At 32.4% G+C, this 14,807-nt stretch overlaps 1 protein-coding gene across 1 annotated transcript; it reads right to left on the bottom strand.

The window, feature by feature from the left end:
* Nucleotides 1–630: 630 nt before the first annotated feature.
* LOC105954037 (transcription factor bHLH30) lies at nt 631–3,494 on the bottom strand. The gene is made up of 2 exons (XM_088826869.1): nt 2,555–3,494; nt 631–2,189 (listed from the first exon to the last, which is right to left on the bottom strand). The coding sequence occupies exons 1-2, from the start codon at nt 3,236–3,238 to the stop codon at nt 1,743–1,745; spliced, it is 1,131 nt and encodes a 376-aa protein (XP_088682995.1). The 5' UTR covers nt 3,239–3,494; the 3' UTR covers nt 631–1,742.
* Between the last annotated feature and the right edge of the window lie 11,313 nt (nt 3,495–14,807).

Raw genomic sequence — 14,807 nt, forward strand, 5'->3', positions numbered from 1 at the left:
TAGGCATACATGAGTTTTTATTTTATTTTTTCTTCATTCACTATTGATGTAGAAGATAACATGCATTTCCAAAAACCCACTTATAATGAAAACAATAAAACATTCATTGTAGCTAGGATGGAAATTGGAATCTAATATCCAATTTTTGCCGATTCGATTTTGGAACAATTCTTTTTATTTTAAATTCTTGAAATTCGATGATGATTTATTTTGGTACGGAATTAGAATATATATGAGGTTCCGATTTCCCATCCTATTTCTATTTTTCGGAAATAATTTCGAATATTCCATATTTTTTCTAAAAAAATACACTTATAATATCAATATAAAATTACACATTTTATGTTTCAAGTGACTATAAATCTGGAATTTCCGCTGATTCCGAGCAAAAAAAAAATCAATTTTGGAACGAGTTTTTTTCATTTCAATTTTCGATTTTTCTGATTCTTTGGAACCGAATTGGAACGAATTTTTCACTTCCGAGAAAAAAATTAAAGTATTCCGAAAGTGCTTATTTCGATCCGATTCGATCCATCAAATTTCCGTCCTTGGTTGTAGTAAATTAATTACCGTCAAGCTACAATTTGTTATAAAAAAAACAGGAATTTGCAATTAATTGTCCCACGTAGATGCAAAACAAAAAATCATCATATAGAATCAGTTTAAAAAATTAAACACCCCAAAAAAAGATATATATAATTCAAATATATATATAGGTTGTCTTAATACAAACAAGTGCAACAAAAAAACCTTGCACTCTTGATACAGCAAACCTCACCCCTACGTGGCCACCATGTGTATATATATTTGATGACCACTTGAAACTTACATAATATAAAAAGAAAAAAAAAATATAGTAATTAATATAATAATACTAACCATGCATGATTTATAACTTATAAACACATTCAGTGTCGGAGGAGGAAGGTGGTACACGTGGCTGCAGTGGCGGAGTTGCAGGCGGTACTGTAGTACACTGGTGGTAGCCGGTGGTAGCATTCGTGTGGGAGGAGAAAACAAGCGTCACCTTTCTGAAAATAACCTAATTGTACAGTACGTAAGTCTGCACTATCGTTTTTTGCAGACAGGTAAAAAAATACAGAACAAGACAAATTCTGCATGCATGCAGATCAAGAAATTAGGTTAATTTCTATGTTCGGTTCTGATCTTAGGTTTCTCTCTTCACGCAAAAAGATCTCTCCTTTAATTTGTTTTCTTCTTCCCCCCACATTCTCACCGTCAGTGTGTGTTTACTGTGTGTGAATCGAACAACATATTTGGAACACTCACCAACCACATTCCACTCCTGTCAGCTGTCTGCTTCCACTTTCTCTCTCTACATTTTTGTCCTAATTCACACACATTCTCTTAATTCTGATGAATTATACTATACCCCCAAAATAAAAGTGTTTATTGCAATTAGTACCCCTATGTTATATCGAATCACTAAAAAAACTACATTACGTTATTTTATTAGCGAAAACCCCCCTACGATTCAGTTTTTTTAGCATACTATATATACCTCTTGTGAACAAGGTAATAGTTGCTAAACAAAATTAATCATAGGGGTTTTCTTGCCAATAAAATTACATACGATAGCTTTTTAGCAATTCAATATAACAAAAGAGTACCAATTGCAAAAAAAAAAAAAAAAAAAAAAAAAAAACCCAAGAAAGCCACACAAATTAGAAAAAGAGGAGGTTAATTAATTATATTATAATTTATAAACCCTAATAATGAATTCAAAGGATATTATTATTGGTTCTTTGCCTCTTAACACTCCCAGAAGCTGACTCATCACCACTACTGGATTTCTCCATAACTGCTTTAAGGGCTTCATGTATTGAGCTGATAGAATATTCCTCTCCTCCATCTAACTCTTCTTCTTGATCTTCACCAGTGATGAACAGCACATTCTTTACTCGGCCGCCGAGTGTCGTAATCTCGGCCTTCAACGTACGCAGCCTCAGATCTTTTAATGTCTTGATCAAATCGGGCAAGAGGTCCGACCGGTCCTCGCAGCAGATCGAGGCTTTGATCAACGGCCTGCCGTGTTCGTCCGACGAGGTGTCGACGGTTAGCTCGTCGGTCTCGGTCGGGACGAGGCTTGTTTCGGCTATTTGAGATGTTTGCCGCTTTAGCTCCTTCACGTGCTGGATCACTTCTGCTAGCAATGAAGCTTTGTCTGTCTGCATATTGCAAACATTCACATTACATATATTATATTACACCACTTGTGTGTGTGTGTGTGTGTGTGTGTGTTTGGAGACAAGAAAGCTTTATTAGTGTGTGTGTATGAATGTGTGAAAAATGAGGCGAATAAGTCTGACAAGAATGCTTGTTTGTCTGTCTTTTTTAGGCCCCTTATTGCAATTTAATTTATTTATCCGGCAGGAATTTTGCATGTAAGCCTTTTTCGACTGGTCTATGGTTTTGGTTTCTCTTTATCGTATCAAACATTATATTCTAAAAAGAATATATCGAAGATTAAATATATATATATATTGAATGCTGACAACTGATTATTAATTATTTAATTTATACTCCGTCTTACTTTGGTGGTGCTGGGGAGTAAGCTTCGGAGTTTAGCAAGATGGTTGTTGATTCTCTCTCTCCGCCGCCTCTCCGCTTCACTGTGGCTTTTCGAAGCCGCCAGCGCCTTCGCATCCATGATTTCCTGAGCAGTCATTTTCTGCAGCTCAGCGTGAAGTCCGAAAGGACCGCCGCCGCCGCCGCCGGAGTGAACCACCTGGCCGAAAGACTCGGAAATGAGCCGCAGGTGGTGGTGGTGGTTGTGGTTTTCAGACGAACCCACGTCGTACCCGAACTGCAGCCCGGACGGCCTGATCATCATCCTGTTGAACAAACCACCTACACAGGAGGGCGGCGCCGCCGCCGCCGGAGGTGGAAGGAGAAACGGGTCATGGTCACGGGTCGGGAAGTGGGTCGGGTTGAAGGAGTTGACTTGAGGGAGAGTCCATGGCAGCTGGATCTGTGATACGTCTGGGGGGAAAGATAGAGCTGATTCCGGCAGCCGCCCTCCGTCGCATATTCCTCTCTCCGACGACCCAATATTAATACTATTATTATTATTAATATTAATAATATTATTGTGTTGGTGCATCTGTGGGAGAATTAGCGACTGATCAATTTGGAAACCCTCGATGTTATCTGTTAGAGTATGTATGTGTGACAGATTTTCTTGATTCTCTTTCTTCTTATCGTCGTCGTCACACATACTAGTGTGTGTGTGTGTGTGTGTGTGTATCAAACACCTCTACACTTGAATATATGGCTGTCCAAATAAATGAAGATAGAAATTAAAACAGCTTTAAGGTTGTTTGATAATCATGGGATGCTTTGTTTCACAAAAAGATGAAAAGAGAGAATATATGTGTGAAATAAGAGGATCAAGAACTTGGATTCAACCAAAAGGGGGTTTATTTTCAAGGGTAAAATGGAAGTAATAAAAGACACACCTTTGTTTTATATATATATATATATATATATATATATGAGATAGATGAAGAGTTTTTGCCCCCCCCCCCCACCCCCACCCCCCTCTATTCTTCTCTGCCACAGCCTTTGTGGGGTGGTGATTTTTTGTTGAAAAAGTGAAAGAGTAGTGAAGAAAAATATACCCCCTATTTGTTGGTATCTTTTTGGTTTATTTGTGTTTTTTTCTTTCTTTTCGCCCCCCTTGATATTTTGGCCCCCCCACCCCCACCCCCAACCCCAACCCCACCTGCCCACCAGTTATATAGAGCTATGCAAGTACTGTTAATCTTCTTTACCTTTCTTCTTACGGCACTCCTCTCTCTCTCTCTCTCTCCTACCACAACCATTTCTATAGCAATCAGAGACCAGAGAAAAACTTTTTTGAGCGTATTTATATATATTAATTATTATATAAATAGATATATATACACTGATCACATGCTGCATTATTATATATTAAGGCATGTTGCTTGGTGATTGGTTCTAAATCCTATAATTACACTCTCTCAGTGCTGCTGCCTCATCACAAAAAAAATAAAAGATTTTTATATGAGAGAGATGGGGGGAACACAAGCAGAACACAGTGAACACATAACACACACATTGTCGACTTATATATACACACATATACATAGCTATAGTGTGTGTAATGATAAAAAGATTGTTAAGTTGTAATCCCCTTACCAACAATTGCTAGGTGGAACATGTCACACATGATTAATTAGTCTTGTGCAATGTTCGTCTCTCGTAAAGTTTGTAAACTATTATACGAGAATATATGGTTGGGTGCATTCCTTTATTACCCAAAAGGAAAAAACAGAAAAAAAGAAAGTAAGATATTTCAATCACAAATTAAAATGCACTCAAAAAACTCCACTCTCGTACAATAACTCGTAAACTGCACTGATCGACAAAACTCTTGTATGTGCAACGAGCTAGATGATCTAGAAAGTGTTAGACAAAGAAACTTAAAAATCAGGTATAATTCTTACCCATTAGTACTAATTAACCATGGTGAAGATTCCCACATTGTTTTTATTTATTTAAATTTTTTGAGTTTAAAAAATAAAAATAAATAGTAGTATATATGCACTTTAAGTATAGCTATTTCCACGCCAAACCTTTCTGCTTCCCAAGGACCCATATAATCATTGTGTCTTGGAACACACTCCTCCACTCCAACAACCCCCACCCTACCCCACCCCCACCCCCACCCCTTCACCCAGGTTCTCTCTTTTGTTATTGCATAATACTCCCTCTGTCCCATATTATATGTCTTTTTAGAGAGTTTTTTTTGTCCCAAATTATTTGTCATTTTAGATTTTCAATGCATCATTAATTGCACTATTTTCAATTTTACCATTTATCACTCCTAATTAGTTAGTTGTAAAACAATTAATGTCAAGGATATACTCCCTCCGTCCCAATTTAAATGTCGTTTTGGGTTGTTTTGCACATATTAAGAAAATAAATAAATATGCATAGATTATAGTAAAAAAACAATACAATTACTAAAATATCCTCGACATTTAATTGATTCTCAACTAATTAATTAGGAGTGATTAAGGGTAAAATTGAAAATAATGCAATTAATGCTTTATTGAAAATCTAAAATGACAAATAATTTGGGACAAAAAAAACTCTCTAAAAAGACATATAATATGGGACAGAGGGAGTATTAGTATTTTCCTATATTTTTTACTATAATCTATACACATTTATTGATTTTCTTAATATGTGTGCAACAACCCAAAACGTCACTTAAATTGGGACGGAGGGAGTATATTCTTAGTTTAATTTTCCTCGGTTTCAGCTGCATGTACATTCATGACAACATTTACTTGTAATTTATTACTACGGCTATCACTAATTGTTGTCCTTTTTTCTGTTTCAAAATTCTTTCCAAAGCAATCAGACCATAAGCACCTGCATTAACTAATTTATTTAGTAATTATACAACTGGGGAAATTATTGAAAACATAAATAATTAACTGCATTAATATAAGGGTAAATTACACTTTACCCCTTGTACTCTGCCCGAGAGTACTTTACCCCGTCGTACTCTCAATTTTGGCATCAGAGTCAAAATCGAAAAAAATGACGGATAGGATTGTATTGGGAAATTGTATAAGTACAAGGGGGAATCGATGAAATTGAAAGTACGAGGGGGTAAAATGATTCTCTGGCAAAGTACGATGGGTAAAGTGGAATTTACCCTTAATATAATGAAGAAATGACTCCATTATATAAGAGAAAATATACTCGTTAGGAGAGTTGGTACCTAGCCTTTACCAATAGGGTAACGGTCTAGTGTTCGAGTCCCCCCTCCCCTACTTCCCCTTGTAATGGACTTGAATTTACTCAAAAAAAAAATATAAGAGAAAATATAGAGACTTCGCCCCGCAAGGGATGACTCTGCGCTTGAAATAAGTGAGCATATGTTAATTGGCCCTAATTCGGATTCCCTTGTCAACGGTTGTTAGGTTGAATTTGTCGCACATGGTTAACCTGGTGTAGTTGACGTCTCCCGTATAGTTTACAAGCTTTTATACGAGAATATAAGTAATTTCTTTAGTGCATCTATATATAATTGGTTGCGAGCTTCATCGTTACCTGAAAAAAAAAAAAAAAAAAAAAAAGAATGATAGAGACAAACTAGGTAGAGTAATGATGTTAAATGAAATAGTAGTGTGGAAAATTATATGGAGTAGTAGAAGTATGCTTTTGAGAAAGCAGGAAATATTAATACAAATGGGAACTGTAACGCCTTAGATCTCCTTTATGCATTCATCACAGGCTTTTCTTCTCTATTTCTATTGGGTTTTTTTATTAGTTATGATTTCGATTTTTGAATACTAGCTTGCTTGCATCTCAACTTTGAATGAATGAACAATATAATATAGGGATATAGTAACTTAGGAATTATTGCTCTTTTTTTATTTATTTTTTTAAAGTAGGAATTTGTTCATAATATATACACATATAGTCCTGAAATATATTAAATTATTATTCCCATTCCTTCCAAAATAATTGTTGTATTAGGTTGTTTCGCATGCATTAAAAAAATTAATAAATATGTGTGAATGATTTTTAGGGAAAATATATGTGACTAAAATATTGAAATTGTAATTAGGGCAAAACTGAAAAAAAAGAAAAAAAAGTAATTAATGGATCATTGAAATTGTAAAGTGAGGATATATAATATGAAATAAAAATAAATCCCCTAAGACGACAGTTAATTTAAAACCGAGGGAGTAGTTAACAATATATATGTATGTTGAAATCTATATTGGTAAAATTCGCCAAATATTATATAAAATTATTGAACAATAATTTTACTACTAAAATTTACCGTTCTAACTGGTATTGGAGTTTCAATTATTTTACATTTCAAGCTCTTTTGGTGCATCTATTGTAATACTTCATCTGTTCCTGAATAGATGTCGTTTTTCACCTTGGCACACGTTTTATGAATCTCAATAATTATGTCTTGATTTTAAGATTTCAAGATTTTAAGATAATAGATATTGATAGACCAAAATACCCTTGTTTACTAATAAATGCAGAAATAATGTTGCAGAGTTGATAATGGTATAATTGAAAAACATATAATTAATGCAGTATTGAAATTGAAATTGTAAAGTGACAGAAAATATGTAACAAATGAAATTTTCAAAAAATACACATATTGTGGAACAGAAGAAGTAACAAATAATCAATTTACATGGCGACTTACTCTCTCTTCGGTTCAGTTTTTAGTAAAACAATACATTAACCAATTATATCGATTTTTAGAAATTTAAAAACCAACAATATTTCGGTTCATAACAACTTGAATTTTGGTTTCGTTTTCTAAATTTCCTTTTCTTTTTTTATAATTTCTTTTGTGGGGGTCGGGGAGGTTTTAAAAAAAGTGAATCGCAACTTTAGCAGTCCACTTTCAATGGATATGCTATGCATATATAATTTCCCATGAATCGATCTACATGTTTTTTTTTCAACGAAGGAACTCCGAAAACCAATTACATAGGTGCACTGGATAAACCTATACTTTTATATAACAACTTGCAAATTATATAACAAACGTAAACTATATTAGGCTAATCATGTGTGACAAACTCGACCCGTCAACATTGAAAAGAAAATTCAAACTTAAATAAATTGATACAAGCTCACGTACTCCAATCAACCAACCCTTGCGATCTTACATTTTTGTTTTATCGAATATTGAACAAAGGGACAATAATGGGGGTGTCAATTCAGAATGTAAAATGCAAATGTAATATGAATGTCATTATCAATAAAGGAAAATTAAAATAGAGATAGTTTTTATAAGGATAAAATATTAATTACTATTTTATGTGTCTAGTCACTCTCTACATCATTAATTTCAGTGGAAATGTTTAATGAAATAGTAACATTTTCATTAAAAAAAATTAAATAATAACATTTAATTGTTGGTTGGCTTCACTTATATAACGGATTTGAATAAGTAAAATACTTTTCTTAGTCAAATGATCGATAATTATACTCATCACAAGTACATATACTAGTATTTGAAAAGGAATTTAAACTAATTCTTTTTAAATGGTCACACGCATTTGGTCCCTATTTTTCATAGCCCCTTTGTTTCCTTTTTTCCAATATTAGTTATTATTATTATTTTTTATTGTAATGAATTTAATAAATCTCCCTTTTTGTTCCAAAGATTTGATAATAGCAGCAACCCCCACTACTACAAATATAGACCTTTGATTGTGGGGTTTATGATGACATCATTCTGATGTTATTATGACGTATGTAATTTCCTTAGTCCCTCCCGAATAAGCCCCACAAACAACATAATGGTAATTATAATTAGGGGTGTAAATTAGTTGACCCAACTCGACAAATACTCGAGCTCGAACTCGTGAGGTGGAGATTTCTGACGAGCTGAATTTGAGTTTTTTCTTAATTGTTTCTGAGCCCGTTAGCCCACTTTTTATTTTTATTATTGGTTATATATATTATTTTTAATTTATATAATATATAATAATGTAAAATATTATAATAATAATAATGTTAAAATTACATATAAAAATTAAAAATAATAATAATTACATGCAGTTCACTATTTATTTTTTAATATTTTTATTATAATACAAATATTTTTTGATAATAATAATAATATAAATAAATTAGGAAAAAAAATATCAAATGAGCTTGAGCTCGGGCTCGAGTTCTAGTCCAAAAAAAAATACTCGACGAGCTCGAGCTGGTTAAAATGGAGTTGAGATCGAGCTCGCCAAAACAGCCGGACTCAACTCGTTTACACCCCTAATTATAATAATTACTTCTAACTTCCAAGCTCATGGATTTAATCATAATTAATGGGCCGCCTTTTATCACCTTTTCATATTTGCATCACATTTGTTAATTACGTTTAGTATGTCTCATGTTTTTTTCTAAAAGGTGGTGTGAGGGAACGGCCAAGAACTTGCTGGCTAGCTTCTTCACTTTATTTGGTATATTTTATTGTAATATATATACTAATTAATAATTTGTGTAAATAGTTTAATGTTTTAATGTAAGTCATTAGTTTTGTTCATTTGGCATTTATCTAGTGGCTGTCACATGCAGAGTGTAGAAAATTGAAGAAATTAAATTAATAGAAGTATTTTTATGGGAATTAAAATTCTAATAAACTTACATAAAAGTATTGTTGTGGAAATTCACCGAGTATAGCATACGAAAAACCATTTAAATTTATTAAAACTGGACAACTATATGATATAATTTTATAAATTCGTCTTTGTTATAATATCAACAAAAGAGAAAAATGTATTTTTCTTGATGCATATTGCATGCTGTAAAAAAAGCATGTTACCCGTGTTTTCGTTTCCATTATTTTCATGCATATTTTGTTAATTAATTAATTAATTAAAAAAAAAGTTGAATATTCTTTTTTTTCCCCAAAAACAAATAGGAAATGTTAATTTTTTTGACAAATCAAACAAAAATATGAAGAAAGCAAATTGTTTTACATTAGTTTAATGAAAGAAGAGAATGTGGTGAATGTGACATTTGGTGTTAGTGGACCAACAAAAATCTAAGTGGTCTCATTCTCATGGATTATGAACTAATCTTGTCCACCTGTCGGAAATTAATTCTATTTTTTTTGAGTAAATTCAAGTCCATTACAAGGGGAAGTAGGGGAGGGGGGGACTCGAACCCTAGACCATTACCCTATTGGTAAAGGTTAGGTACCAACTCTCCTAATGAGGGTTGGTAAAATTAATTCTAGGATCAATTACTTAAAATTTTAGTATGGTCACACTCATACAACTAGGGTTGCGCATGAGTTGTGTCGGGTAATTATCGGCCAATTACCTATCTGATCCGACCAACCAATTTTACTGAATATTGGAAATCATTATGGGCCGACTATTATAGGTCAGATCAGGGCCGGTTCTGAGGGGAGGCGAAGTAGGCGGTCGCCTAGGGCCCCCGGATTTTTTCAAATATTTAGGACCCCCAAATTTTTAAATACCCTTTATATATGAACATTTATTGAAAAAAAATATAATATATATATAATTATTGAGAACTTTAATTCATAAATAGCTATATATCAACAATTCTTACTTATTTCTAGAATTCCTATAATCAGGGGCCCCTAATTATTAAATTTGTAATGAATTAGTTATTTACTTTTATATATATATATATATATATATATATATATATATATATATATATATATATATATATATATATATATATATATATATATATATATATATATATATATATATATATATATATATATATTCACTTGTTTTAGTGTTACTTCATGCAAATTATCCTTAAAAAAATCGGGGGCGCTGCCCCCGAACCCCCGTAAACTTTAACCCTACTATATCACAAAATTTTAGCCTTGCCACTGGCTATGTACCTTACAAAATCGAGTTATAATCGAGTTAAAATAGAGTTTATCACCTTTTGTAAAAAAAAAGTTTTATTGTAGATTGGAGAAGGGGCCCCATTTTTTATCCTTCTTCAAATCTCGCCTACGGCCCCCAAAATCTCAGGAACGGCCCTGGGTCAGATCATCGTTGCTATCGACTTCGTCGGGTAAAAAATGAGTCAGTTATTGAGTATTATCGGCCATCTAATTATTAATTTTTTTACAGTAACAAGATTTACTTTTTTTTTTTTTCAGAAGATATTCAAAATTTTAGGAAAACCTATGCTGCAAAAATTTAAAATTAATTAATAGTCTATTTCACTAAATTTCTATTATAAGTACATAACGAAGAATATGAACTAAGTTATTATAAAATGCAAATTGTACGTAAATGTTTATAAATTTTTGTTTTGCGTTTTCATTTTTAATTTCTTTTATATATTACTTTAACTTTAAAAAAGAATTACAATTAAGTATTTATAATAAAATTTTATTATTAAAAGAGTCGGTTGATCGGGTAATATCAATCAATCGACTTTTGAGTAAACTGAAAATCACAGACCGATTATTTGTCAAGACAAGTGGATCACAAATGAATCGATTGACTAATAAAATCGACCCATGCCCGGCCCTACTTAACATAAGACTATTTCTAATCGTATATATTTTGTCTCCCTTCTCCACAAAGACATTGATATACCTAATAGGGCCTACCCAATGAGCCCACAATTTATCTAATAATTGGGCCCGCTACACGAAAGCCAAATACCTTCAAAATAAGGCTTGGACCCAATAAAGTAACCTAACCCAATCAACGACATATAAATAGAGATTTTTATTCATTTGATAAGGTACGTTCTATTATTCACAAGTATTCTAGAGCACATATTCTCTCTACCATCTGCACGATCCGTACATCTGACTTGAGCATCAGAGGGGTTTCCGCCGGATCAACCTCGGGTTAGTTCATGTGTGTTCATTTCGCAGGGACCTCAAGACCATCAAATTGGCAAGCTACTGATCCGCTTTGCTCTTCCAACTCATTTACCACACTATCTAGGTGATCTAAGTAATTAGCATCATATATATATATATATATATATATATATATATATATATATATATATATATTTCATGGACCCAATTTTATTATTTATACAAGTCAATGTGTTGCAATAGGAGATGAAGTAACATCAATTTGTCATTTTCAAGAGAGATAATATAAAATATTTTATTGAAAGCAGAATAAAAGTCAAAAAGTCGTCGGAATCAAGAATTGAGCTGCACCATTTTTGTTGACCTAAATATTTGGAGTCAAATGGAAGAAAAAAAATGAGGCACATCGATATTGAACCAGTGGATCATTTAATTTGCTTTAATCATATATCTAAAACATGTTCTTACAATTTGTAAAATCATGTCATGCATGCACTGCCTAAAGTAACGCCCTCAGACAACATTAGATTTCACGCTACCAATTTAGTTAAATTATTCTTCAAGTAAAGTTATATATAAGGACATATATTATTGTACAATTTTAAGATTCAAGTCAGGCTGAAACATGACACAATCATATAGTCCCTCTTTTTCATAATAACGGCTATTTTTTAAAATATTTTTGTTTCGTATTATATGTCAATTTAGATTTTTAATACTGTATTAAATGTATTTTTCTTATTTTAACTTTATTAATTCAACTATAAATATTAACTTCTCTTGCGATATTATTAAATGATCAAGGTTATCTTACTCTTTTAATGTATATTTACTAAAATCAAGAGTCAAGACACATAATTGGACTAGAAAGGTGAAATCCCTCGCCCCCAGAGCCCCATCATTTGGCCCGACAGGTATTTGATGGAGGAATGTAAATCATGGTGACTCAACGGTCCGTTAGGATAGTGGACCTGGATCTGGTGCCAACAAGGAATCAACCTTCATTGGAGTTGAAATTCGACCTTGGACCAACTTACCATCCCGAAACCAGTTGAGCTATACCCATACGGGCAGTCATGAAACATAATTAAGATAATTAATACTTGTGCAAAGCTAAAAAACGACAATTAATTAAAAACGGAGGGAAAATAATTACTTTTTCTTGCCCAAGATCCATTGCCAAAAAAAATGGGTTAAACTGTTAATTAGTTGTTGTTATTTTTCGCATCATTTTAAATGTGTAAATAATATGTGAATATTCACAACAACAACAACAAAAAAATCCATTAGGCTCCAATACCGAGGGATTCGAACTGATTAGGAATCAGTACAGGCCTAAAACGGGTACAAATTATTCCGAATTTTCATAAAACTTCACGAACTAACTGTTCCGAAAAAGAGAGTTATGTGGAATTAACAATTATTAAGAGTAGGGTGAATAATTCGTAGATATTTTCGGCGAAAACTCGACGACGCTCTGAGTCGTGAATAGTAGAAGGAATTGTATCTAATTCAAAGTTCTTAATGGGCTACAAGCCCATTAATATGGAGATTTAACAATGTGGGCTTGAGTCACATTTGATGATAATTAATGGGCCTCTTGTTATAAGAAGACCCATTAAAAAATTGATAGGGTAAATTTTTTTTATTTATTATTCATTATTATTATTATTATTATTATTTTGAGATGAAAAAAAAAACTTATAAATATTCATGCATACATACAATTAATGTAAATATCAGAATTCAAAAGGGTAAATATTTGAGCTAGATAATGATATTAACTGCATTATTGCGGTCGGTGGGTGGTAGAATAAGGAAAAGTCTTGTGGTTTTCTTGAATAAAAACAAACATAATAAATAAGCTATCTACTACTATATATGTGGTCCATGCTCAATTATATTATTATTTAGGTAGCGCAACTAGGGTGTCGAAACAAATATGTGTTGATGTAACCATATATATATTCATAAATGTTGTCAATTGTATATATTCATGTTGGTATATGCAATTATAATTATAATTGAATAAAATCATGGGACTTTTATAATTATAATTCTTGAAGTTCTTTTTTGTGTTGCCTACAGATCATAAAATATCATGGTTATTTATAACTCATGTATGTTAGACAATAATTTTGGATCAAAGTTCTATACCGATTCCCGTCAACTGTGAAAGTAGTTGACGATTTAGTACTCCGCATTTTTAACCTTCCTAAAATTTATATAGGGAACACCTTGCTTTGTTTGAAGAGATTAAATTCTGAACGGATCAGCCAATATTTAATATAAATCGGATTCCACTAATTTTTTGACATGTGACACTTTTAAGTCTTGACTCTTAATAAATCACGATAATTATAATTAGTGTTAGAGGGGTTACGGGTTCTGCTGGTTTTTTTTTTCCAATTATTAGAATCATAATTATATTTTTATTTAAACTATCCACATGTCAATCATCCTATGGCATCCGATTTTTCTATTAAATCAGGCCATCCGGTCTATATTTGCACCCTTGTGTCAAATACGCGCGCTTGTTGCACTATTCACAAGCGTGCCCACTCTGTTTGCATGATACTCACATAATGTCACACTGTTGTTATGGATCGGACTTTTAACTAATAAAAATGCAGGGGTATATTTGTAAATTAAGCAAGTGTGTCCTCTTTGCTAATGTAATTACATTCGAGCATCATTGTTTAAATGGAAAATTTCAATATTCTAAAAACCAATTGCTCGATTTCATGTAGTAAGTGATTCGGGATTAAACTCAATTCTAGAAACAATTTAATGAGTCTAGCTTCAAATAGTTTTTTTTTTTTTTTTTTTTTTTTTTTTGTAATTAAACATTATTTCAGAGGAATTTTGGAGATAAGGTAGGCTATATAGATAGACCTTTCATTTTCAGAGGTTTGAAAATTCTTCAAAGAATTGGATAAATTCACAAAAGGGAAAGGAATTTCATGATCATCATCAGCCAACATATATCTCGAGTCAATGCAGTCAGATTCTTTGTGCTTCATATTTGGTGACAAGTTTATTTCATCCGAATTTAATTTGTGAAATTAATATTCACCAATCACCATTTTAGTTTAATTAATTAATTAAGTAGATAATCAGAATCAATTTCAAGTTAATCTTACAGCTAGCTAGGCCATTAATTTGGAAAACTTTACTATGGTTGATTAAATAAGGCTGTCTTGCCTTATGAACCAATTATTAATATTCAACATGCAAGAGAGTTTTGTTTTTGTATAGTTCTATGTTTCAGTTTTAAATCTTATATTTTGTTATACTAGACAGTTCGATTCATGATTTATGGATTGAATCATCATAAACAGTTAACCAAGCTAACCGTTTTAATTTGTGACTAATATGAGCCGTTTAATTTCACAGGTCGAACCGGGTCGGCCCGTGGATTTGTTTA

Source organism: Erythranthe guttata, chromosome 12 (assembly GCF_056151865.1).
Source record: "Erythranthe guttata isolate IM_541 chromosome 12, IM_541, whole genome shotgun sequence".
NCBI classification, from domain to species: domain Eukaryota; kingdom Viridiplantae; phylum Streptophyta; class Magnoliopsida; order Lamiales; family Phrymaceae; genus Erythranthe; species Erythranthe guttata.

Bases quoted from the DNA above. Each gene is read 5' to 3' on its own strand.
- LOC105954037 (XM_088826869.1), bottom strand. From the start codon at position 3,238: ATGTGTGACGACGACGATAAGAAGAAAGAGAATCAAGAAAATCTGTCA. The intron at 2,190-2,554 runs GTAAGACGGAGT...TGCAATATGCAG, and splicing joins TACTCCCCAGCACCACCAAA to ACAGACAAAGCTTCATTGCT.